General features: G+C 41.4%; 1 protein-coding gene across 2 annotated transcripts in view; it reads left to right on the top strand.

Annotated features, from left to right (window-relative positions):
- The window catches only part of ATP8A2 (ATPase phospholipid transporting 8A2), a 612,290-nt gene extending 588,237 nt beyond the window's left edge, over nt 1-24,053 (top strand). For both annotated transcript variants that reach the window (XM_075198918.1, XM_075198920.1), the window contains 3 exons: nt 16,005-16,096; nt 21,908-22,565; nt 22,612-24,053. In XM_075198918.1, coding sequence (XP_075055019.1) covers nt 16,005-16,096; nt 21,908-22,005 — 190 coding nt within the window. In that variant the 3' untranslated portion in view covers nt 22,006-22,565; nt 22,612-24,053. The remainder of the gene's footprint in view (nt 1-16,004; nt 16,097-21,907; nt 22,566-22,611) is intronic.
- The last annotated feature ends 262 nt before the right edge of the window (nt 24,054-24,315 follow it).

The raw sequence follows: 24,315 nt of genomic DNA, 5'->3' as shown, positions 1-24,315 counted from the left end.
CTGGGTGCATTTGCGCGAACACATGTGCAAGTGGCATTTACATTGCTGGAGGCGCAATTTTTTACTTTAGAGAATTTTGGGGAAAGTTTTGGCACATTTCATTTAACTTTAAGTTTATTTGAATTCTTATGTGACGCTCATGCAATAAGAATTAATAGGATTATTAACAGCAGTACATAGGGACTTCCACTACATCTTCCTTTGCCACCTTTACAACCAGCACATATTACATATATACAGATATATTACTTGAAATTTTAGAAATGTTGTAACTTACTATAATTAATATCATGCAAAATATATTCTTCTATTTGGCTCGCTCTGGCATCAGCATTGCCAAATCTAACAAAATACTTTACATCTACCAACTACTTCACTTTGTGGTCCAGTGCTCGGGCCGCACATTTGGAAAAAACACATTTTTAATCATCTGGAGCCAGCTATGTCAGTAGGGAAGCTGAGTGATAAGGTCTATTCAGAATACAGGAAGCTGCAATAACGTGACTTTCAGTGGTATGAATAGGCTATGTCCCCCAGCTTCCCAATTCATGTATATGATTTCTAGGGACTGTACCAGAAAATGAACTAATGACCCCTCCCGCCACATAATGTAAATAGTGTAAATGTAAATAGGTATGTTTCTGCATGTATGTACAGATGTATGTCTGCTGGTATGTAATTGTGTTTATGTATGCCTAATGGTCTGAAATCTGTACTATATGAGATACATTACCCCATGCTATATAAGAATATTATATTATATTGGTGTTCCATGACCATATAAGATTATTCACCATGCAACTTGTGCTTTTATGTTGTCACAGAACTCCGCAGTGACTTCTAATGTTTTACAGTTGGGGTGGGGGGTATTACCCCTATTGTATCCCCATGGTATTATAAAACATGCAAACAAACAATTGAAATATACTGATGTTTTTTAAGGTATGTGTTAGTGATTTATCCTCATAGGCAACAATATGTCCAATAATAGTGGTGTTCATTATAATGGGATAACGATTATGGTACAAAACAGGCTCAATGTTTAATGCTGTTAAATGAGCTGCAGTTCAGAAGTACAAACAGAGAGGTATGTTAATGTGTCTTTGCAGCAGAAGAGATGTCAGTCTGTTCCATTCTGTAGCTTTGAAGGGCGGTGAATGCCTGGCCTGGATTAAAGAGCTAAGGCCACTCCTTCTGTTCTCTCTTCTTGTCCCCTCTAACAAGGGACACAATGACTCCTGAGATTCCCTTTCACTTAAGTGGTTTCTGCTGAACTTTAAAGCCGTTCTATGGCTGATTCAAGAGGGGCTGCATGACTAGTCTCACCCCCTCTACTGAGGTATGTTACTTATCTCCTCTTCCTTTCTACTCAGCCAATGAATACAGATGCATATCTAGTCATTTCAATAGCCATGACCTCAGCATTGACCAGTCGGCTCGTATTATAAGCCCGATTTACTCAATGGCCCTCTTCAATCCATAGAGTGCAAAGTAATGGAGAACTAACTCCAGACACAAACCAGGAAATCTAATGCTCCAAGCCTCCAACTTCAGCCTTGCATAAGAGTATTGTGCAGTGCTTCTCTTCAACATGTCTATAATGCGGCCTGTGTGACTGGTGTGCAGCAGGTAAGCTGGGTACACACTGATGCAATTACCGTGTAGCACATGATAAACAACCGTTTGGTCAGATATTGCATTAGTGTGTGCGCTCCAACGATCTTGTTTTAACTTACCAAAACACATTGCTTCTTTTGATTTGGTTTTATAAACTTCCTAAACATCACGATCAATGGTGGAACGAACAGGCAAATGTGGAAGTGTGTACGCACTCACCACCAGCAGTGTAGGCAGATCTATAGAGCTATATATTAAGTTATATTTAAATGTAAGTTATACAAGTGTTGATTCTATAGCCCATGGGAACTGTTTTGAATGTAGGTTATTTTACCTGTTACAGATATTTCGTATAACTATAACCAGAGGACTGTAGTGATGGAGATTGTATTACATTATCGGGGACTTATAATTAATACCACTTTCATACTGCCGTCCCTGCAATATCCCGGGTTTTTGAAGCTGGGTTTTTGCAGCGTCTCGGAGCGTCCCAGCTCAGAAACACCATTCATACTGCACCTCGGACCCGGGAATTTCTGTGCCCTGGCAATTTGTGGGAGTCATCACCAGAGCACTTTTCATTGGCTGAAAGCTGGAATATGAAAAAAAGTTCTCTCTCTCTCTCTCTCTCTCTCTCTCTCTTTTATTCCTATCAGTCCCTCCCATATCGGAGCTTAAACTCTAAATTCTCTAAGACAGATAGATGCGGATTACCCTATTCGTACACAATATAATGTAATGAAGGGTCATATACACAGGAGAGAATCGTGTCTTGATGGTGTTTTTAATAAATGCAAGTCACATTTTTAATTTAAAATGTAATTAAATAGAAACACCCTACATCCATCACTTACCGCTTTTTAAATTCGATGGGAATCTTCTTTCCTACAGTAGTCCAAATGGAAGTGACAAATACGAAATCAGAATAAACAACTTCACATAGTAAAACTGATGCTAATGAATGACCTGCTATCAGCTGGAGGGGTCAATACGCAGCTATCTTTATACCAGGCCTCCAATACCAGCAACAGATAACAGATGCGCCTCCTAAAATGTGAACCTGGAGATATGGCTACATCTAATTATGCTGCATCTCCAAGCACTGTGCTACACTGACACCCTAAATATACTCATCTTATGTTTTCCCACCTCCTTTCGGCCTCTCCAGACACAAGGGGCCATGTCTAAGATACACTTACGGACACATATTAGTACACATGTGCAGTACAAACGCATTTTCACGTCTCATAAATGGACTTGTTTTCTACTCAATAAGGCCTCTGACCGCTGCCAGCAGCGCCGGGGAGCTGAGCATTGCTCTACTACCCCGGCAAACACTTAATGGTAACTTGTGCGAGAGAAGATTTTCTATCTCTCCCATAAGCAGAGATAGAAAATCTTTCATATCTCGTATTGTTGTTAAATAGACCACTTAGTGATGCTGTACATGGGAACAGGTGCATCTTAATTGCCATGTGCCGTGTAGTATTTACCAAAGTGGGACTTTGGTGATTACAGTTTTCATTATGATATGCTTAATGAACATGGGAGACTATTTTGAATATTATCCAAAGATAATTTTCTGACTTGCAGGTGTATGTAAGCGTATCATGCACTGTACTGCCTAGACAGACATTCATGCACTGCATCTCGTAGCGCTTTAGAATTGGGAACAAACAGTAATAAAACAATACTGGGTAATACATACATACAGATAGGGTAACCTAGGGAGCTTAAGAGGGTGGAAGAGGAATATTATAAGCTTGTCTGAAGAGGTGGGTTTTCAGAGACGCTTGAAGGTTTGAAGACTAGAGGAAAGTCTTGTGGTGCGAGGCAGTGAATTCCACAAAGTGGGTGCAGCCCAAAAAATGTCCTGTAACCGGGAATGGAAGGATGTAATGAGGGTGGATGAGAGACGCAGATCTTGTGCAGAACAGAAGTGTTGAGTTGGGAGATATTTTGACACATGTCGGTGCAATTTTGTTGTTTTTATATTGGATTCGTTGAAATACAGGCAACCAATGTAGAGACTGACAGAGTGACTGAGAAAAACGATTTGCAAGTAAAATCAATCTAGCCGCTGCGTGCAAAATAGATTGTAGGGGTGAGAGTCTGATTTTGGGACGGCCAGTAAGAATGGAATTACAATAGTTGATGCCGGAGATGATGAGTGCACAAGTTAAAGTTTTTGCAGTGTCTTGTGTGAGATATGTACCTATTCTGGGAATGTTTTCAGATCTATGAAGCATGATGTAAATATAAAGTTGATGTGGGGAACAAAGGATAGTTGCGAGTCAAGGATTACACCTAGGCAACGAGCTTGCGGGGTGGGATTTTTCTGGTCATCTTGTCAACAGAAATAGAAGTGTCAGACAGAAAGCTTCTACTGTTGTGTGGGAATAATATTAATTCTGTTTTTGAAAAACTGAGTTTGAGTTGGCGAGAAGACATCCAAGATGAAATGGCAAAATGACAGTCAGTAGCGCGAGACAACACAGATGGTGAGAGATCAGGAGAGGATAGATAGATTAGTGTATCATCCGCAAAGAGATGATACTGAAATCCAAATAATTACTATACTTGTTTACTATACATTGCTATAATGATTTTTGCTTTGGTTGTATGGCTATATTGGCTCTATTTTTTTTTTTTATTTAAAATTTTGAAATCATGTCTAATAAATAGTAAGATATACAGCCAGAGAAAGTGAGAATTTAATTAATTGTACAGAATAAGAGGACTTGTGTGTATATATGTATGTATGTATGTATGTATATATATATATATATATATATATATATATATATATATACACACACACCACAATAATAGAAATAAGGGAAGTTAGTTAGCATTGAATAGTAAGGGCTTTTCCAGGATTGATAGTACTGCTCTTGAAGCCCCTTGTGTGTCTTAAAAGGCCCCCTACATAGAATGATCATTAATATGATGAAATATTCAATTACGAGAATGGATGTAGTTTCTTCTTACTAACGTTTATAGATCCCATTTATACTGATCGTGTGGTAGTTGACATGATTGGGGCTATTGAGGTAAACCTGCTTAGTGAGGGTGAGTTTTATCTCCAAACGCTGCGACTGTGCAGCACTCCTGTTACTGAATACATAAAGGACTACTACAGCTGTATATATATATATATATATATATATGTATAAGGTTGTATAAATCATGTAGCCGGTGAAGTTCAGACAGTATCAGAGATAATTGATACCCTACTGCACATATAATGATATTTGCAGGAATACAGTAATCCTGATCTCAGGTTTATTTACATCACATGAGAGCAGCCAGCGGTCTCCTGTTATTAATCATCCCCGGACATAATGCTCTGGTGAGGGGTATTTCATCTTCCACAGTAGATGTAAACAAAGCATCCCTGATTATCTTTGTTTGTAATGTTCTACATCAATCAATATAGCTGGCTTTCCCCAGACAACTGTAATCCCACATTGAGGACTGAGTTGCTCTTCACATTAATTCTGACAGCAGTGCGGTAATATCTCATCCTTGTAGATGCATTTACATGTTGTGTATGGGGGCAACTTACCTAAGTGTGGTTTTGGGGTTTTTTGGGTAGCAAACCGCCAACACATCAAATGCAGTTTTGACATCTAAACCGTACGATAGTGATAACTCAAACCGCATCTGGTTGTACCCCTTCCATTCTGTAAGAGAACATACAAGCATCGGGCCTGATCCTCAACGGCCCAGTGCTGAGTAGCTTTGGGCCCTTCCCTCGTGGGGTACCTTGGGAATATTGTCCAAATATATTGCAATTGCTGGTGGCACTACCATGGCCAACATGCACTGAAAGGACATTAGTGCTCTTGGCTTGCATGCTGGCACTTGTAGAACTACAAACACCAGCATGGTCATGGCCGCCTGTGAAAACTTGTACTTGTGGTGTTGTGTACAAGTGTTGCCCCCCTAATAAATTAAAAATGATTTACCCGATCTGAAATTAAATAAGTAATGGCCCCAATAATAAATAAATAAATAATGTCCCCAATAATAAATACTGTCCCAATATTACATAAATAAAGCCCCCCCAATAATACAGAAATAACTAATGCCTCTGATATCACATAGATAAATAATGCCCCCTATAGCAATAAATATTTTTTACCATCATAAAAAAAAACACAAATGCTCCCATAATAAATAGTTGATAAATAGGAAATACTTCTTGTCTTGTAATCCAAAGGCATGGGGAAAAGGTAATCCATATAGGAAAGAAAAGAACACCCAGATGGAACGAACGGACCGCTCGCGACATCATCCAGCACAAAATGCCAATCACAGATAAGAGAGACCGCTCCTGATTGGCTAGGTAAAAGCCAGACTCCCCAGAGCTTAATTCTTTGTGTGTGAAAATACTCCTCTGTGCTCTTCGGGAGCAGTCCGTCCGTTCCATCTGTTTTGTCTTCTATCTTTCCCATATAGGATGTGGTTTCACCTTGGATGGTTTTGATTCATGATATGCAGTTTTGATATGCGGTTTGGCCTTCAGTAACTTGCATGGATTACAAACCGCACATCACAGTGCATGAAATCTGCAGGTTAGGAAATCTTCCTCTATGTCTGTTTATTTTTTATTTAATAGTAGCACAAGTACAGTAATGTGGGTAACTGTTGTTGGCGTTCTGATGCAATTTAATCCAAAGTGCTTTCCACCTTGGTGATCAGAGAACGTTTCACATTGCTGTGCTATGTCTGTTACATTAGGAATAACTTCTAGTTTTTGTCTGTGTAAATACATTTTAGATCTATTTTATTGGGTACAATATTTTTTTTATTTATTTAGAATATTTTTATTCCATCATATTTTGAAAAAATAGCCAAAAATTATTGGTTTCTTGTAAGCATTTAATGGAAGCAAATAAATGTACTATGGTCAGTGTTGTATCTGGTGTAAAATATGAGGTGGACCCCCCTACCGCTAATAAAACACACACACACTCACACACACTCACACACACTCATACATACTCTCTCACACACACACACACACACACACCTTGGTTCTTCTCTGGAGAGCAGGAGCCCTTTGTGTGTGGGTAGGGCTGGAACCATAGCCGATCACCCACAGTGCAACTTAGACTTCTGCTTATTGCCGAGTGCACACTAAGGGGCCTGAATTATGCTTTCCTGTTGGTCCTTGTCTGCCACATACCTTGTACCCATTGCAAGACTTCTTCCATTACTTACACCATCCAGGCTTTTTCCATTATACCCACCTATTGACTGCTCCCATCCCTCCAGGTTTTGTGACTGCTTCGCTCATCACACGTCAGTGACGCCGTTCCATCTCACTCCTTACACCCCTCCATCCTCTACACCTGCCTAGCAAATGCTCCTGTCACTTGAGTGAGGGCATCTGGACACACTGGCTGGTATAACAAAGAAAGGAGCCGGGAAGGGGTCAAACCAGTATCCTGCCTAGGGCCCCATGAGGTCCCAATCTGACTGACTGTAATTGGGATTTTGGATCCACCTTCATTCTTGGTCACATGCCTCTGCCAGTACAGGGTGATCACACAGTCCTGGTCTGGCCACAGTATCTGGACAATGGGATTGTTCATGTCTGTTATGAGTAATTAGTGAGGGAGATGCTATCAGGAGTTTGGAGAGCAGTTAATTTATCTCCACTTAAACCTGCTTTGCTCCTAGTGTTTTGTAAAGAAACAGACATTGCAGATCCAGCAATTATTGTATCATTATATTAGTGCTAAATAGTCTTTTGTAGGGTAATTGATGGTAATAATGGAATTAAAGCTTATCTCCATGACGAGGTGAAAACATGAGCCACAGGGCACACTCCATGTTTGAATGCTGTTCATTTACATCAATGTAGGACCTTTCAAGACCCTGAAGTGCCTGGCTTAGGGAGACAGCACAGCAAGGAAAACTTACGTCATCAACACGACATTGGGCATGACACCTGGCATAAGACACCATAGATCTGATGTTCTAAACCTGAAGCAGCCATTGCTCTAATTCCATACAAAAGGCCTTAGTGCCCAGAGAGCCTGCAGGCTTTAATTAGATAATTAGTTTAATATTTAGTTATCATTCTTATTATTTTGCTTGTTACGATCCTATGACTGAAAGCATTGTGGTCTCTGATCTACACTGACAAAAGGCATGGATGATCTGGAAGACCGAGAGATATGTTGGATAGACAGTGCTTGATGACCACAAACAGGACACAATTAGCAGATTGTGTTGAGAGCATCTCAGTAAAGATCAATCACGAAAGTGCAAATAATGTGGGAAGCAAAGCATTCCTATTTGTACAAACGCATCTGCTTGTCCACCTCACACATACGACAGAAACGGAGCTGCTGCACATGCGCCGGAGCATCAGCCATCTACGGCTTCTTTAGTGAGACATCTTCGGAGCTCCGACATGCGAGACAGAAGTGGTCCGCATGCCACTTCTGGCAAGTGTGTCGGTGGTTGCCGACCCCTGCTCTAGTATTTGGTTCAGGCCGTAGAAAATCATTCTGTGCCTATATTTGCAGGATTAATAATGTGGCGCATGGTGTAAAAAGCAAAAATGTCACTTCAAAGTCCATTGAAGCACGACCTTAGGACCAGGGGCAGACTTAGACTTTATGTTTAGGGGGGGGCGATTTTGCATAATCACGCCCCTCCTTTACGCTGATTGGCTGGCCCGCGTTAAACCCCGCCTTTTGCCCGCGATTGGCTCTGCCCCCTCCGGTTTTGAGCGATGGCTGGGACCACTCTGATTGGCTGGCCCACATTTAGCCCCGCCCCCCGCTTGCGCTTAGCCCCGCCCCTCCCGTTTTGCTCGGCGGCTGGGACCTATCGCCCCCCCCCCTGGATCCGCCACTGCTTAGGACCACATTTTACATGATCTTACAATTTAAATTTTTCTCCTAAAATACTGCTCAGTTTTGTCGTATTTATATCTTAAATTCATTGTGAGACCGTAGCCTGATTAAAGCTAATACATCCATAGCCCCCCCATCCCTCCCAAGTCTTTAAAGCAAAATTCAGGAGTGTTCTCCAGCATTCAGATTTGGACATATTGTGCCGTTCTCTCTTACCTGTCGTCTAGCTGGCTTCTGGAAAGTTGTGGTCTTGTTTAAAAATATGCATAAATTGTAGTATAATGCAAAATATTAAATAAACCTGAATGATTAGGCAGTTTAGAGAGTGTCATCATTGACCCCCCAATAAGCCTTTTTATCAGCCACCAGCGCCAATTCATTGCCACACTCCCCCCATGAGATTTCATCATCCATCCCTCTTCAGCAATTTAATTAACTCCCTCAGAGGCCAATTTATGCCCCCCCATCATTGCATCACCCACCCGCCTCAGCTCCCCGTGCATACATTTCACTTGCCCATTTATAACATTAGTAAAATGAGTGTATGCATAACCTCCAGTGGACAAATTATGAGCCCTCCATCACCAGCAATTTGCCCTCCCCCATCCATCACCCCCTTCCAGCCATTTCATCACACACACACATCCAGACATCACCCCGCTCCCCAGCAATTCTATCACCTCTCCTGCCAGCACGTCATTTACCTTCCTCTCCAGCTGCAATCTTAGGGCCCTGCTCCTCTCTTTTGTTCACTGGGCTCCAGCACAGTAGAAATCTTCTTCTTCTTTGTGGACCTGCAGCCTGGCAGCAAATCCTAATGCTTTTAGCGGCGTGTCAGTGCAGACAACTCTTAATCCAGTCTTGTAACGTGGTAATCACGCGAGACCAGACTAAGAACTGCGGACTCACTGATAGGCAGCTGACAGCATTAAGATTTGTTGTGATAGTAACTGTCTGTAGGGGGCGCCCATGGTCTAAAGCGGCCTGATGATTACAGCTCGCTCCGGGAGCACACGCCACTTATATATGCTGTAGCCTGATCAGCGTATTGGTTGATCAGGTCCTGCGTGAGACCAAGGGGACATCAGATCTGACTTTATTACATGTGCCACTATTGCCTGGTTTTCTGACCGAAGTGGGCCTAAAAATTCACTTTACTTTATAAAGTGAGTCTGGGCTGTGCAGATCAGCCAGTGTATGGTCAGCATTGAAATGGTATTGTTTCCCAACAATGTTTTAAAGTCAAGGAAGAACTTTAATGTCTTTGTGCCCAGTAATACCCCATTCATACTGCACCAAAATCCCGGGTTTTTGCTGGGGCGAGCTCAAACGACCCGGGTCTTGGTGCAGTATGAATGGTACAAGTGAAAAATCCCGGGTCTTCAACCCGGGATTTATCGAGGGGTAATTCCCGGGTCGGACCCGGCTTGCCTGCACTATGAATGGTGCAACCCGGGTTTTTGCATAGTTGCATAGGGGAGAGAGAGAGAGAGAGAGAGAGAGATTTCTTTCATATTCCAGCTTTCAGCCAATGAAAAGTGCTCTGGTGATGACTCCCACAAATTGCCAGGGCACAGACTTGTGCAGTATGAATGGGGTCAACCCGGGAAATTCCCGGGTCCAAGGTGCAGTATGAATGGTGTTTCTGAGCTGGGACACTCCGAGCCCCTGCAAAAACCCGGCTTCAAAAACCCGGGATATTGCCGGGGCGGCAGTATGAAAGTGGTATTACTGACTGGCAGATCATTATATTACTAATGTTGGAACACCCATCATTCCTCAACACGATGAAGCTGAACTATGTATTTTTCTTGGTACTCATGTTAATGACATTATTAATGACACTCATGTTAATGAGCATTGACATGAAGAACTTCCTCTGCTCTTGGTTTAATTTATTTTTCTGGGTGAGAGGATTGAAGAATCTTGGAGGGGTTAACTTATAACCATTAACTGGACAGAAGCATAACCTTCATCCAGTATGGTGTATTCTCCTAGTAATAACTCAGTCCTCTGCAGTGGTCTCCAGAGCAGTATATTAATATAGAATGTATTTATAAAATGTTGCCACAGTCCCTTGTGCTGTGTTGTGCAAATGATGACATACATTCTATTCGGTTCACAGTTTTCCTTTAGGAGTGCTATCAGATATATGTACAGCTAGGGTGACTTATAGAGAGGGAGCTCTGTAGATGTCTATTAATATGGGCACACTTTTGGTACCCTGCAGTAATTTTAAGGGAAGGATCACAGATCTTTCTTTGCTCCATCTCCTGAGATTTACTGCTGACTGTTTTCAATCATTCTAAAGGAGCATAGGAAAATCGACTCAGGGCAGGTGACACTTTTACACCACGCTTCATATTTTGAGACAGTGCTGATTACTTTTTGGGGGGCTTTTTTTGAGATGCTAATTTTCTTCTTCAGTAGCAATTTTCTTAAATCCGACTAAATGGATTATGAAATTAGTTTTACTAGTTTCTTGTGTTATCTGCAGTTTTCCATGTGATCAGTCTTCAGTGGTGTAAAGCTTTCTAATTTATATTGCTCATTCCCATATCTGTAGGACTTCATCATCATTACCATTTATTTATATAGCGCCACTGATTCCGCAGCGCTGTACAGAGAACTCATTCACATCAGTCCCTGTCCCATTGGAGCTTACAGTCTAGATTCCCTAACATACACAGACACAGACAGACAGAGAGAGAGACTAGGGTCAATTTTGATAGCAGCCAATTAACCTACCAGTATGTTTTTTGGAGTGTGGGAGGAAACCGGAGCACCAGACTTGTATCTATAAGGCTATATAGGTGCGTAATAACAATAATAACTGAATTTTTAGAGCATATATGATGGCTGTAATCTGTGTATGATATCCTACTACAAAATTAATTTCTAAATAAAATATGGTCGGCAGTTTAGGTGGAGTTGTAAAACATATAGAATACACCGATCAACCACAACATTAAAACAATCGGCCTAATATTGTGTAGGTCCCCCTCGTGCTGCAAAAAGCAGCTCTGACCCGGTGAGGCATGGACTCCACAAGACCTCTGAAGGTGTCCTGTGGTATCTGGCACCAAGACGTTATCAGCAGATCCTTTAGGTAATGTAAATTGTGAGGTTCGTGCCTCCATGACTCAGGCTTGTTTTTCCAGTTTTTCCGACAGATGCTTGATTGGATTCAACACCTTAAACTCTTTGTAATGTTTATCAAACCAATCTTGAACAATTTTTGAAGTGTGGCAGGGAGCATTATCCTGCTGAAAGAGGCCACTGCCATCAGGGAATACCATTGCCATTAAAGAGTCTACTTCTGCAACGATGTTTAGGTAGTTGGTATGTTTCAAAATGACATCCAAATGAATGCCAGTTTCCCAGCAGAACATTGCCCACAGCATCACACTGCCTCCGCTTGTTTGTCTTCTTCCCATAGGGCATCCTGGTGCTAGTTCCTCCGTAGGAAAACGACGCACACACACCCGGCTGTCCACATGATGTAGAAGAAAGCGTGGTTCATAAGTCCAAGCCACCTTCTACCATTGCTCCATGGTCCAGTTCTTGTGCTCATGTGCCCGTTTTAGGTGTTTTTGGCGGTGAACAGGGGTCAACATAGGTACTCTATGTTGACCCCTGTTGACCCCTCTATGTTGACACACATATGCACTGTGTGTTCTGACACCTTTCTATCATAGGCAGCATTACCGTTTTCAGCACTTTCTGCTACAGTAGCTCTTCTGTGCGATTGGACCAGACTGGCTAGCCTTAGCTCTACACAACTCATGAATGAGCCGTTGGGCACCCATGACCCTGTCGCCGGTTCACCAGTTATCCTTCCTTGGACCATTTTTGGAAGGTACTAACCACTACATGTTGGGAACACCACACAAGACCTGGGGGTAAATGTATCTCCTGTTTTGTCAACTCGCGGGAGATTGATACATTTACCTCCTGGCATTTTGGAGATGCTCTGACCCAGTCATCTAGCCATCACAATTTGGTCCTTGTCAAAGTTGCTCATATCCTTACGCTTTCCCATTTTTTCTGCTTCCAACCCATCAACTTCAAGTACTGACTGTTCACTTGCTGCCTGATATATCCCACCTCTTGAAAGTTGCCATTGCATCGAGATAATCAATGTTATTCATTTCGCTTTTTGTGTATTTTACAATTGTCTGAGAAGTCTATTTTGAGTTATGAGAGCCAGGTATAAAATATGGGGCCTCAGGGCTCAGGTGAGGTAGGGGCCTTAAAACTGGGCAAGGACACCAGTAAAAAAATGTAACAATGTCTTTACTGATGTTATATTGCTAGAATTATAAAACACTGTAATAAAAATCTAGAACCTAAGCTGGAACACTTGACTGATCATGTGATCTCCAATCAGCTGCCTCCCCGCTCTACTCTGGAAGAGTATGTGGCTGTTTTGTGAACAAAGGAAGATCAGGAAATGAAACACGTTGAAAACTGCATGACAAGTTGATGTACAATATGGCCTTAGGTCTGTTTGATAAGCATCTATTTCATGAAAATATATACAATATTATGTGGAATCTTATATGATCAGCTAAACATGTATTTCTCTTGATTCATTTTACTGCCCGAAGACATTGAGCAGTTTAAAAGTTTAAAGTGGTTGATATCCCTGTATCAATATCAGCCACATATCTGTACTTACCAGCGCCCCAGGAGACACAGTTATATGGTTAGTTCTTCATAATAAGATCCCTTGTAGTAACGAGATCATTCTGATTTTTTTTATTTACATGTGTTTCTAAGTCACACATATTTCAGTGTTAATCGCTATAGTAAAGTAGAATTTAAACTGGAAATCGCAAAAGTACATTACACATTGTAACACAACAAGGGGAAATCTTGTACAACTGCTGCAGAGGGGTGAAATAGTCCATGTCACCGACTTATGCAGCTGTAAGTGTATGGTTGTGGCAGGTTGTCCTCTTACATAAAAGTGCCAGAAACAAAATTCCAGAGAAAAAAGTGAATTTAGAGTTATTTTTGTGATTTTCGATTGGTTCCACCTTGAGAAAAAAAAACCCAGTCTAAATACCATTTTGTTCCTGGCAAATTTAAACCAATTATTTTAAAATGTTAACTTCTGGTAGCACAGTCGTTAGCACTGTTATCTGACAGCTGAGGGTCCTATGTATGTGGAGTATGTATGTTCTCCCCATGTGTGTGTGGGTTTTCTCCAGGTGCTCCTGTGTTTTTCCACAGTCCAATTGGTTTGTGACAAAAGGACCCTAGTGTCTCTGTGTGTGTGTGAATTTAGATTGTAAGCTCCATTGGGGCAGGGACTGCCCTAGTGACCTCATATCCTCTGTACAGCCCTGCGTAATATGGTAGGCACTATATAAACAATAATATATCAGAAACCGTGACTTGTCTTAAAGCGGCGATGGACGGACCACGTTGTTATTTATGTCATGTAAGTATTATTTTAGGGGTTAGACTTAGGGTTAGGGTTAACCCTAACCTAACCTAACCTAGCCTATCCTTAACTCCTAACCCTAATACCCCTAACCCCTAAAATAATACTTACATGACATAAATGACAGCGGGGTCCGTCCATCGCCGTTTTAAGGCAAGTCACAGTTTCTGATGACGTCATTTACTAGAGTCGGCAACAGTGCAAGTCGTCCCATCAAGTCATCTGCATCGTGGCAAGTTGTTTCATTTGCAGATTGCTGTACTATCCAAACGGACCCCTCATGTCATTTTCTTCTGTGTCGGGGTAGTCAGTACCGTTGATAGTTACTACACCCGTGCAGAGCTACATACATAAGTAGTCAGTACCGTTAATAGGTACTACATCCGTGCAGAGCTACATACATAAGTAGTCAGTACCGTTAATAGGTACTACATCCGTGCAGAGCTACATACATAAGTAGTCAGTACCGTTAATAGGTACTACATCCATGCAGAGCTACATACATAAGTACTCAGTACCGTTAATAGGTACTACATCCGTGCAGAGCTACATACATAAGTAGTCAGTACCGTTAATAGGTACTACATCCATGCAGAGCTACATACATAAGTAGTCAGTACCGTTAATAGGTACTACATCCGTGCAGAGCTACATACATAAGTAGTCAGTACCGTTAATAAGTACTACATCCGTGCAGAGCTACATACATAAGTAGTCAGTACCGTTAATAGGTACTACATCCGTGCAGAGCTACATACATAAGTAGTCAGTACCGTTAATAGGTACTACATCCGTGTAGAGCTACATACATAAGTAGTCAGTACCGTTAATAGGTACTACATCCGTGCAGAGCTACATACATAAGTAGTCAGTACCGTTAATAGGTACTACATCCGTGCAGAGCTACATACATAAGTACTTTATAAATATTGTATAATAATAATAATACAAACAATACTGAAGCTGACTGGAGTATACTTGTGATGGTGCTGTGTCTCCAGTGCCTCTAATCTGAGCCTGATTATCCAGTAGGCTGATTTGGCTGCCGCCTAGGGCGTAAGGGGTAGCACAAAAATTTTGGGGGTGCAAAATTGTGACAGAGAGAGGTATAAACTGAAATTCATTTTAATATATAAGAGAATACTTTTTCTCCAAAGTAAAAAGAAAATATGAAAGAAAAATATAGTAGGGTTTTAATCTTGATGTATTCCCATGGTACAGACTGAAGAGAATGAGTCATCCTTGGGTGGGCGCTTGTGGATGAGCGAGTACAGGAAACTAGGAGGATGACAGCGCAGTGATGACTGCCCCCTCCCACTTTACATCTTCACCCTCAGTAGCGCTTGTTCACACCTCCATTCTACGATCTGCAGACAGTTCTGATTTGAATGACAACTAAATGAGTGACAAACATTGCGCCTGAGCTTTTTAAAAAGCTAAGTGGAGCTGAGTTTTTGAAAACATGGGAACATAAACATTGGTGGGACGGACAGGGGGTTAAATTAAGGAGGAGTTCGTTTTTACCTGCCACATAGTAACTTGGCGTGGAAGCGGGGGAGGGGGGGTGTACAAGCGCATTAGCCTAGGGTGGCCTGAGCCCTTAATCAGGTCCTTTCTCTAATGAGTTACAAACTGTTGCACATACTACAGCTGTACACAACAAATAAAATGGCGAAAAAACATTCATAGCATACTTAAAGTCATTCCATCACATATGTTTAAACTATGTTGCATTTACATTAATATCCTAGAATTTCCTACAAATCTAGATGCCTCAGATGCTATTGTCCTATTTTCGTTTTTGACAAGGTAATAAATAAAATTCAGAAGACACATTGCTTAAGCTATGGTATTATTTCTCCTGGCATTAGTTTACTGCTCCATTGATAAGAAATGTGCTTCCCTTATTTAGTTTCTCTTGCCTAACAGAAAGCTTGTAATCTTTGTATCAGGCCGCTGTCGTCTAGTAAGAAGAGACCATTTCACATCTTAAGCAACAGCTGTTTCCGGCCCGGTTGACATGCACTGAAAGTAATGTTTATTTGATCTTATTGCAGCTTGAACGAACGTGACCACTTGTTGAAGAGACTTGGCAGAAAAACCCCTCCGAGCCTCTTTCGTGCTAATTCTGTCCAGCAAAGTGTATCATGTAAGTATGTGAGCGTAAATAATACGGCTGGCTGCTTCCTGCAGGCAGGTGGGGAGTGGGTTTTAATTAAAGTGTGCATCAGGTATAGCTGATACGAGAGGAAGCTTTCGCTAAAGACTTACATTTGGATTGTGATCTCTATCTGACCCCAGAGTAAAAGTAAGCTTTGTTAAAGAGGGTAATGTCTGTTTTCTTGTGTTTAATAGAAGATAAATACATCCTCCTTCCCTCGGGCAAGGGAAATACGGAAACATTAGTTTGATAAATGTGATTTTCCGTTCATTTACTTAACAAATCCAAAGTAAAGCCAGCCACACGCGGGCCGATCCTGCCACTCGGCTGATGGGGGCATCTTTGCTCATCTTCTGTCTTTCCATGTTGATGACCATGCCCAATAATGTCCCAATAAACTTCTACCTGTCATTAGATGGCAGTGCACCGTCTCACACTGTGATATCAGGGCAGATATCGGCTGCAACATTGTATATATATGTTAAAGTTTTGAATTGGACGCTTCATCCAAACATGGTGGAGGCAGCCACTTTGTGGTGACAATAGTTCTTCACGTTCTTATAGGCAGTGGTTTCCTATATAGCGTCTTTCCTTTTCAAATGATAAACGCGTATGATGAGACGCATCTCCACACATGTATACACGTCTATGGGCCTAGTAAGACGGAACACTGGACGTATAGCAACAATTCCGTCCTTACCGATGAACTGGGTTCTCTGCTGAGTACTGATTACATCACTCTGAAGGATAACACTATAGTGCAACTTTAATAGGATAGGACCGTGAGCTCCACAAAACTATACCCAACACTGCCTGAAAAGAGGAACCAGGTGAAGGACCTCCAAACGTGTAAAATTAGGGTGGTCTGTTGGAATATCTTGTCTGTTTCACAGAGCAGATATCAGGTCATATGTGTGATGTGCATTTCACTGGTTGATATGACTGAAGAGAAGGCCTGTGGCACACTGTTTGCAGACTAGCTGAACATATAATCACAGACTCTTGTTAAAAATAATTCCTGCACTCTTATGTTCAAGCCTCGAAGAGCTGCTAGAATTATTTTTGGAGAGACATGTAAGCTTACCTAAAATGTGTATGGTTTCTAATTATGAGACTTGTCATAGTCTTGGTTTAAGAATAAGCAGGGGCGAAACGCGACATCGCCAGATTCCCCCCCCCCCCCCCCCCCTCGGGGCTTCACTTTGCATGCACCGATCCCTGCAATTGCTCAGAAGAGTAGAGCAGATGACTCGAGTGGTTGGATCTGCACTACTGGGATCCCCTCACATCCAGGTCCTGTAACAGCCGTAATTCCTGAAATAGCGGTAGTTCCTGGGAATAAAGGACTGTGAGAGAAGGGTTAGAAATGTGATGATTGATCCTGTCACAGGCAAGTTTAAAGTGGACATGCTTCTTTGAACAACTCGATAGCGGGAGGCGGGGCCAGAAATGATGTGCTTCACTCCACAATCGCCAGTTCATCCTCCCCTACAAGTCTGCTGCTATCTGCCACCTTGTCAGTGGCATTGTATGCAAACGAGACTGTATCGGGAGATATCGTGGGTATCTGTGGGGATGATAGCTCCATTCTAGATTTCCTATTGAAAGTAAGTCCCAAATTCCTGTGGTCATTCTTCACTTGTTTTGTGCCTCCAGTTTAATGCAGACTGACAGGCGGAATCAATGTAACTCCATAATATGCATTGACCTGTAAGGATTCTATTGCTAAGTGACCCAGCAACTCACATCCTGAAATGTGTTATTTTTTGTTATCTGAATTAGAGGTGAGCAAAACGTTCAGAATCGTGAAATATTTCCCTGAGTTGGCCTTGAAATCACTGAAATAGCTGCTGCAATAACACTTTCCATTTGTGAAGTGGTCCAGGATCTAAACATCTTTGGTCATTTCAAAATAATACATTAGAAAATATGGGACCAAGTGATGGGCAAGTCTCACCAAAGGGGGTTTTAAAAACGTATTTTTGAAGGATCTATGTTTTACCTGAGACTGCAGCAATGTGGTCCTGCCTCGCACTGCTGTTCCTCTGTCTTAGACGCTGAAGTTGGGCAGGTATTTCACACCATTAAGACAGCCAGACACCTGAGTGGCCAAATCAGAGGTGTCCTGGCTATATGCCTGTGTGGTGCTTTCAGAATTGGACCACAGACACATGCAGCTAGTGGTCACCTTCTAACCACATCTGTTGTGTGCAGAGAGTATCCTATCAATTTCGGTGGGATCATTATTTGGTGTCACAGTAGTTTTAAGACCCCAGATGCAGGAGTATCATCATCATCAGTTATTTATATAGCGCCACTAATTCTGCAGCGCTGTACAAAGAACTCATTCACATCAGTTCCTGCCCCATTGGAGCTTACAGTCTGAATTCCCTAACATACACACAAACACAGACAGAGAGAGACTAGGGTCAATTTTGATAGCAGCCAATTAACCTACCTGTATGTTTTTGGAGTGTGGGAGGAAACCGGAGCACCCGGAGGAAACCCACGCAAACACAGGGAGATCATACAAACTCCACACAGATAAGGCCATGGTCAGGAATTGAACTCATGACCCCAGCACTGCAAGGCAGAAGTGATAACCACTAGGCCACTGTGCTGCCCATCAGACCATTATCGTCTGCGATATTGCACATGTGGGGCCAGTATTAGCCATGCCAGCCCTAGTTTGATTTACTGAAGAGCTGAAAATGGGTTTACACCAAGTTTTAAGTGCAGCTTTAATAAGTGAAGACTCTAAATTAACATTTATACGCTCTGCAATCACTATTTACAAAGCTCCATTCATTACTATGTATGAGTGCTTTCCTGATTCATTACCGCACTTATAAGACGACATTACACTGAGCTCCCCCAGCAAAGCTTCTCGGTGAAGCCTTTAGAAAATAAATAAATTTAAAAAAGAGTCTGCGGATGGGTGGCTGGGGTAATTTAAACTGTTGAATATGTTAGTAAATGCTGTACTTTATTACATAGCATGGACACATTCTGAATAAATGGGCATTTGAAGTGCGTGGAGACCCTTTAAGAAATGCTTCAGGCGTAATTGTCTGGGGAGCCATGAACAGTGCAGTGTGATAGTCACTAACAGCTGGAAAACGTATGTTTTTCTGTCAGGATCAGGTAATGTAAATGGGGGGCGGATTCACCGAGCAATAATGGGGAGGGGGAGGTGTAGAATCCCAAAACAGACAGCAGTTCTCACCATGAAATAAAGATCATTAAAAAAAAAAAACTACTTTAAAGTGTACCTGTTGCCTAGGCACAAATGAGGCAGCCATTTTGGGAGCTGAACCAATGTTACCAGAATGCAGCCTGTCAATACATTAAGAAATGGTAACATCCAGGCCTCCATTTGTCTAAAGACCAGCATATAAGCCTGGCAAAGTTTATGTATTCTTGTTTCTTTATTCATACTACTCTCTCAGAATGTCCAGGAAACTCACAGATTAGGTGAGACCTCCAGGCAATACTCCCGGAAGGGCACCTACAAAATGGGTGAATTGCATCTTTAAGCCCCGCACATCCCAGTGAACACCAAGTCAAGGTGTGATGACTAAATTAGCGCGATCATACACCGTGTCCCGCCCGATTGATGACACAAATGGTGTTATTGAGTCATGGCCACCTCTTCTTGTCATACTTTAGGATGTAAGCTCTCAGGAGCAGGGCCCTCTTTCCTTGTGTGGCACTTCTACTATTCCATCACCCTCTGTACCTCTTGGCCGGCTTCCCTAGCCCTGTTTTCCCTGTTTTTTAAGCTTCGGCCTACTTCTGATTTCTACCATCCCTCTCACTATCTGTCCCAGAAATAATCTGATTTGCTTTACCCTGTCACCTGTTTTTGTATATATTTTGTTCTTTCTGTATCATGTTGTGTCTTGGTTCTGTTTCTGTATATGTAATGTACGGTGCTGCGGACCCTTTGTGGTGCCTTATAAGTCAAAGATAATAATAATAATAATACTTCACATCTGCATCTGGCTGAAGTGAGGTATGCAAAGTAGATAAGTACAGTATATCATATAAAATGTCGCCTGTCTAGGGGTTGCCATCTTTTCTGAGGAAAAAATCCCAGTCTTTCTATCTCTGTGATATTTCTACCATATTCAGGGGGATAGAGGGTGCAGTTGCCCCCCCATGATTTCTGCTGGGTGGGCAAAGACTGTGTTTTGCCCCCTATGAACTTCTACACAAAGCCTTCATGCTACTTTCTGAAGTCATGGTATCTGTTCTAAACTTGTGAAACTTTTTTAAATGATAGATTGTCTTAGTATAACTAACAAATATCCTTTAATATAGATTGCCTTAGTATAGATTTAATACAGATTGATTGATTTGTTTACTTAAAAAACTCTTAAGTGTTCTGGTCATAAACATTAATAAATAATCTGTATTGATGATGAACAACTGTTTACGTTATGTTTACCCTGAATTTCGTGCGGTGCGTCCAGTAACAAACATGAGATATTGCAATTTCAATTTATAGCACAGACCCTAATCAGTGAGGCAGTGACTATAGGTTTAAAAATTCTCCCAATCAAATAAGATTATGCTGTCAACGAAAACTGAATAAAAACCTAGGCTAAGGACTATAAAAAAAATGTACATTTTTAAGATGAACAATTGAATTTATCTATCTTTTTAACACCTATTGTACTTATTGGTAGTTAATATTAATAATAATATTTATTTAATAAAGTGTAAATACATTTTTATAGTAAAATAAACAATAAAACTGGGAAAAGTCAACCTCTGAAACACTGACAAAAATGAACATAGGATTGGGAGTCTTTGTATTTCTACAGTCACTGTTACAACTGTTGTAAACCAAAATACCCAATGCGAGAAAAAGGGACTCCAAGCCCTATAGTAGTCCTTGGCCTTTCCCCCCTCCCCCCCCCCCCCCCCCCTATTTGCATCAAGTTGGATAAAAAGGTGAAAGTCGCAGTTTGATTCTGCTAAGTGGGAAAAGCTTTGGTGATTGAGAACCATCTGTCACTCTGTGTTGTATTGTTGTACAGTGATAACAGGGGCGCACGGAGGATTGTCGGGGGGGGGGGGTTTCCCCCCTGACCCCCAAAAAAAACAGCAGCTCCGTTTCGTCAGTTCTGTCCTATACAGCAGCCGCGGCGCTGTCTAAGAAGCGTCCGCGGCGGTGCTGTATACACTACAGCACCGCTGCTGACGCTTCTTTGACAGTGCCGCGGCTGCTGTATAGGACAGTGGCCACTTAGTTAGCGCAGGGGGGGGGTTTCTAGAGACTCAGAAACCCCCCCTGCGTGCGCCACTGGATAACTAAAGCTACATAGAACTTGCTGGAGACGTAATACCGGTGTTACATATTTTACCCTGAATACTTAGATTAGTAGAGTTTCTGTAATTAAAAGCAGCAGGCCTAAAATCCATTAAAACATTTTGAAAAATTACCCATGTCTTCCTTCACTCTCCCTTTGGCATTCTCCTGCTGATTGTCTTGTGCAGCAGTGCTCCTCGCAGTGACTGCAAGAGAAAGTGCACAGTATTTGTGTGACAGTACCACTGATGATTTACTTTATTTTTGATTTCAATACTTTCTGGTCTCCGGGACTTCTGGTGTAATATGCCATACTTGTTCCTCTTTTTTGCCAAGTGATCTGCATGAGTTATCTGTACCAAAATTCAGTCTATTTCCTGCCCTATATGATATATCTTACTTGTAGATAGGTTTGTATGATGCATCACACACGGTAGACCTGGTGTTTTCATCAATCTGCTTTTCTCACTTCTTGTTTTCAGATGGCTTTGCCTTTTCTCAAGAAGAACATGGTGTTGTATCTCAGTCTCAAGTTGTCCGCTCCTACGACACAACCAAGCAGAGAACTGGGATAGAATAGCAAAGGCTTTAGAGACTGGTGGCAGAAATAATGAGCTTTGGACAATGCATCTACTGTTAACAGATATTTGACTAAGTTTGGCCGCAGCAGCCAAAAACTGGGAATCCCATTTCTGTGGCCTTTGCCAACAAAATTTCTTAACTTTTTTTTTTTTCTTTTCCACCAGCAGGACCTGCATGAGATTTACATTCAACTATGCATTACAGGTCTGTCTGGGAGCTAAAAGGTTAATATGTGTACTTTTACCTAGGACACAGTATGTATTCTGCTTCTGAATTGTTTTTCTACCACAGGTATGTACCTGCCTGTCTGTTAGTCCACACTGTTAATAAGCTACATTTATGGAATCCTGTCGTTAGGGGCCATTCTTTAAAACAGAGATACAGTTATTGAGAAGAAGTGGTATTAGAAGCAATATAGGTGCATCCTCATATAAAGAATTGATTTGAAATAAGGTTTTAGGTATGTTTGTAAAGCTATGTTCTGGACAAATAAAGGATAATAATAATTAGGTTACAGCATTGCACTTTTTGGTTGCTAGCTTGACTACAAGTCCCAGAGTTCTTAAGGTGACAATATAGGAAGATCCGACCGTTGCGCAGTCAGACCATAAGGGTGATTCCCATAATGCTCTATTAACGTGGTCAGATGATTATTACCAATTTAGGTGGGACAGTCCCGAATTCTGCAACTGAAAGAATCAGAGCTGCACAGTTTAGATAGAGGAGCCGCCCTATTTAATGCGTATTTGAGGTGTTTCTGGCAGATCAGGGCATGACCTCGGTGGATAAGAGGCGTTGCCTAAAATGCCACAATTCAGAAGTATTAGAAATGATGTGACTGCACACAAAGTGATAGTGGTCAATCATTCCAATCATTCCCAGCCATTTCTGGTGGTCCATGGAACCCCATACAAACTATGATTCTGATTTAAATTGGTTTAAATTAAAAAAATTGGTCAACATGTGTGGCCCCATTGCCAAATTACAGGTGCTGCATTGAATAACTGGATCACAAGGCAGGCATGGTCTCCTGGGCTTCCATGATGGATCCACATAACTGGCAATGGGGGGGGGGGGGGGGGGTCATTCTTCAGTCTAATTTCCTGTCATATCTGAAAAAATCAGATCCAATCAGATTGGACTATCAGGTATGACAAGGTTACACACGATACATTGATTGGTAGATTGTCCAACCAAGATCATGCAGTGTTTTTCCAGTTTAAGAATTTCTAGAGCTTATCGGAACTAAAATGATTTGAGGTTGTGATTGTTGGGACAGGTTTTATTACTATGCATAGCAGACGTCTTGTCTGTAACCCTATTGAAGGACACGGCAGCCAGGCTGAATGTGAAATAAATAATAATTGCAGACAGTAGTTTAACATCTCATGTTCTGTCAGGAACTTTTCCATATATATTTTTGAATGCCATTAGTACAGAAGCTCTTTGTAGAAGTCAAGTTATATTTTGGGTTTAGTGACCCTTTAAAATTTCATAATGATGGTTTAGTTATCATACAGAAAAGTCAATTTAAGGACATGTTTACAATAGAACCCCCTGGGTCTGTTTGTTTCTTTGTTAGAGCACAGCGGAATGTGTTAATGCTATATATTCCATATATGCTAGCTTTTGGGGGTTTGTGCAAAACCTGCAAATATCATATATAACCTTGGAGCTTGCAATGAATTGCTAACTGTGCAGCTACCTCCCAAGTTTTAGTATATTGGCTTGATCTCGGCTTCATGCCTCTTAGTAAATTTAGCCCATAGAGTAAGTTTAAGAATCCTTTGGGCCAATGACATGACATTGGGACACAAGAATGGAGAAATGGCCACACGTGCATATCTATTCCATTGTTTGACTTGGCTTAACGAAACTATTATGTTGGTTTACTTGTAGTCTTAATCATTCTAAAAGTTAAGAGTACATTCTCTATATTTATGAAATGTGACATTTTATTTATTTATTGACTATATTTTGATTCCTACTGGTTTTGCAAATATGTATGTAGTGTTCTAAGAATAAAAAAAGAAATCTAATTGCCTATTCCATTGGTGATGATTCTTATTTTAGTAGAAGATATCCAAAGAGTGAACAACATTCAGCATTCTGCTATTGACGGATGCTAATACCTGGGATGGACAAATACCTGGAGGCAGAGCCGTAACTTAGAATTCTAGTGCCCTGGGCAAGAAAGACAAATGCCGCCCCCCTAGCCCTCAATTTTAACCAAATTAACCTAAAAAATTCCTAAATTGCGCCCCCCTTCAGCGTTGCGCCCTGGGCGGTCGCCCCTGTCGCACAGCTC

This window comes from Mixophyes fleayi, chromosome 2, assembly GCF_038048845.1.
Source record: "Mixophyes fleayi isolate aMixFle1 chromosome 2, aMixFle1.hap1, whole genome shotgun sequence".
NCBI lineage: Eukaryota > Metazoa > Chordata > Amphibia > Anura > Limnodynastidae > Mixophyes > Mixophyes fleayi.
Note: the sequence above shows the minus strand (reverse complement) of the source record. Positions and strands in the feature narration are given on the sequence as shown.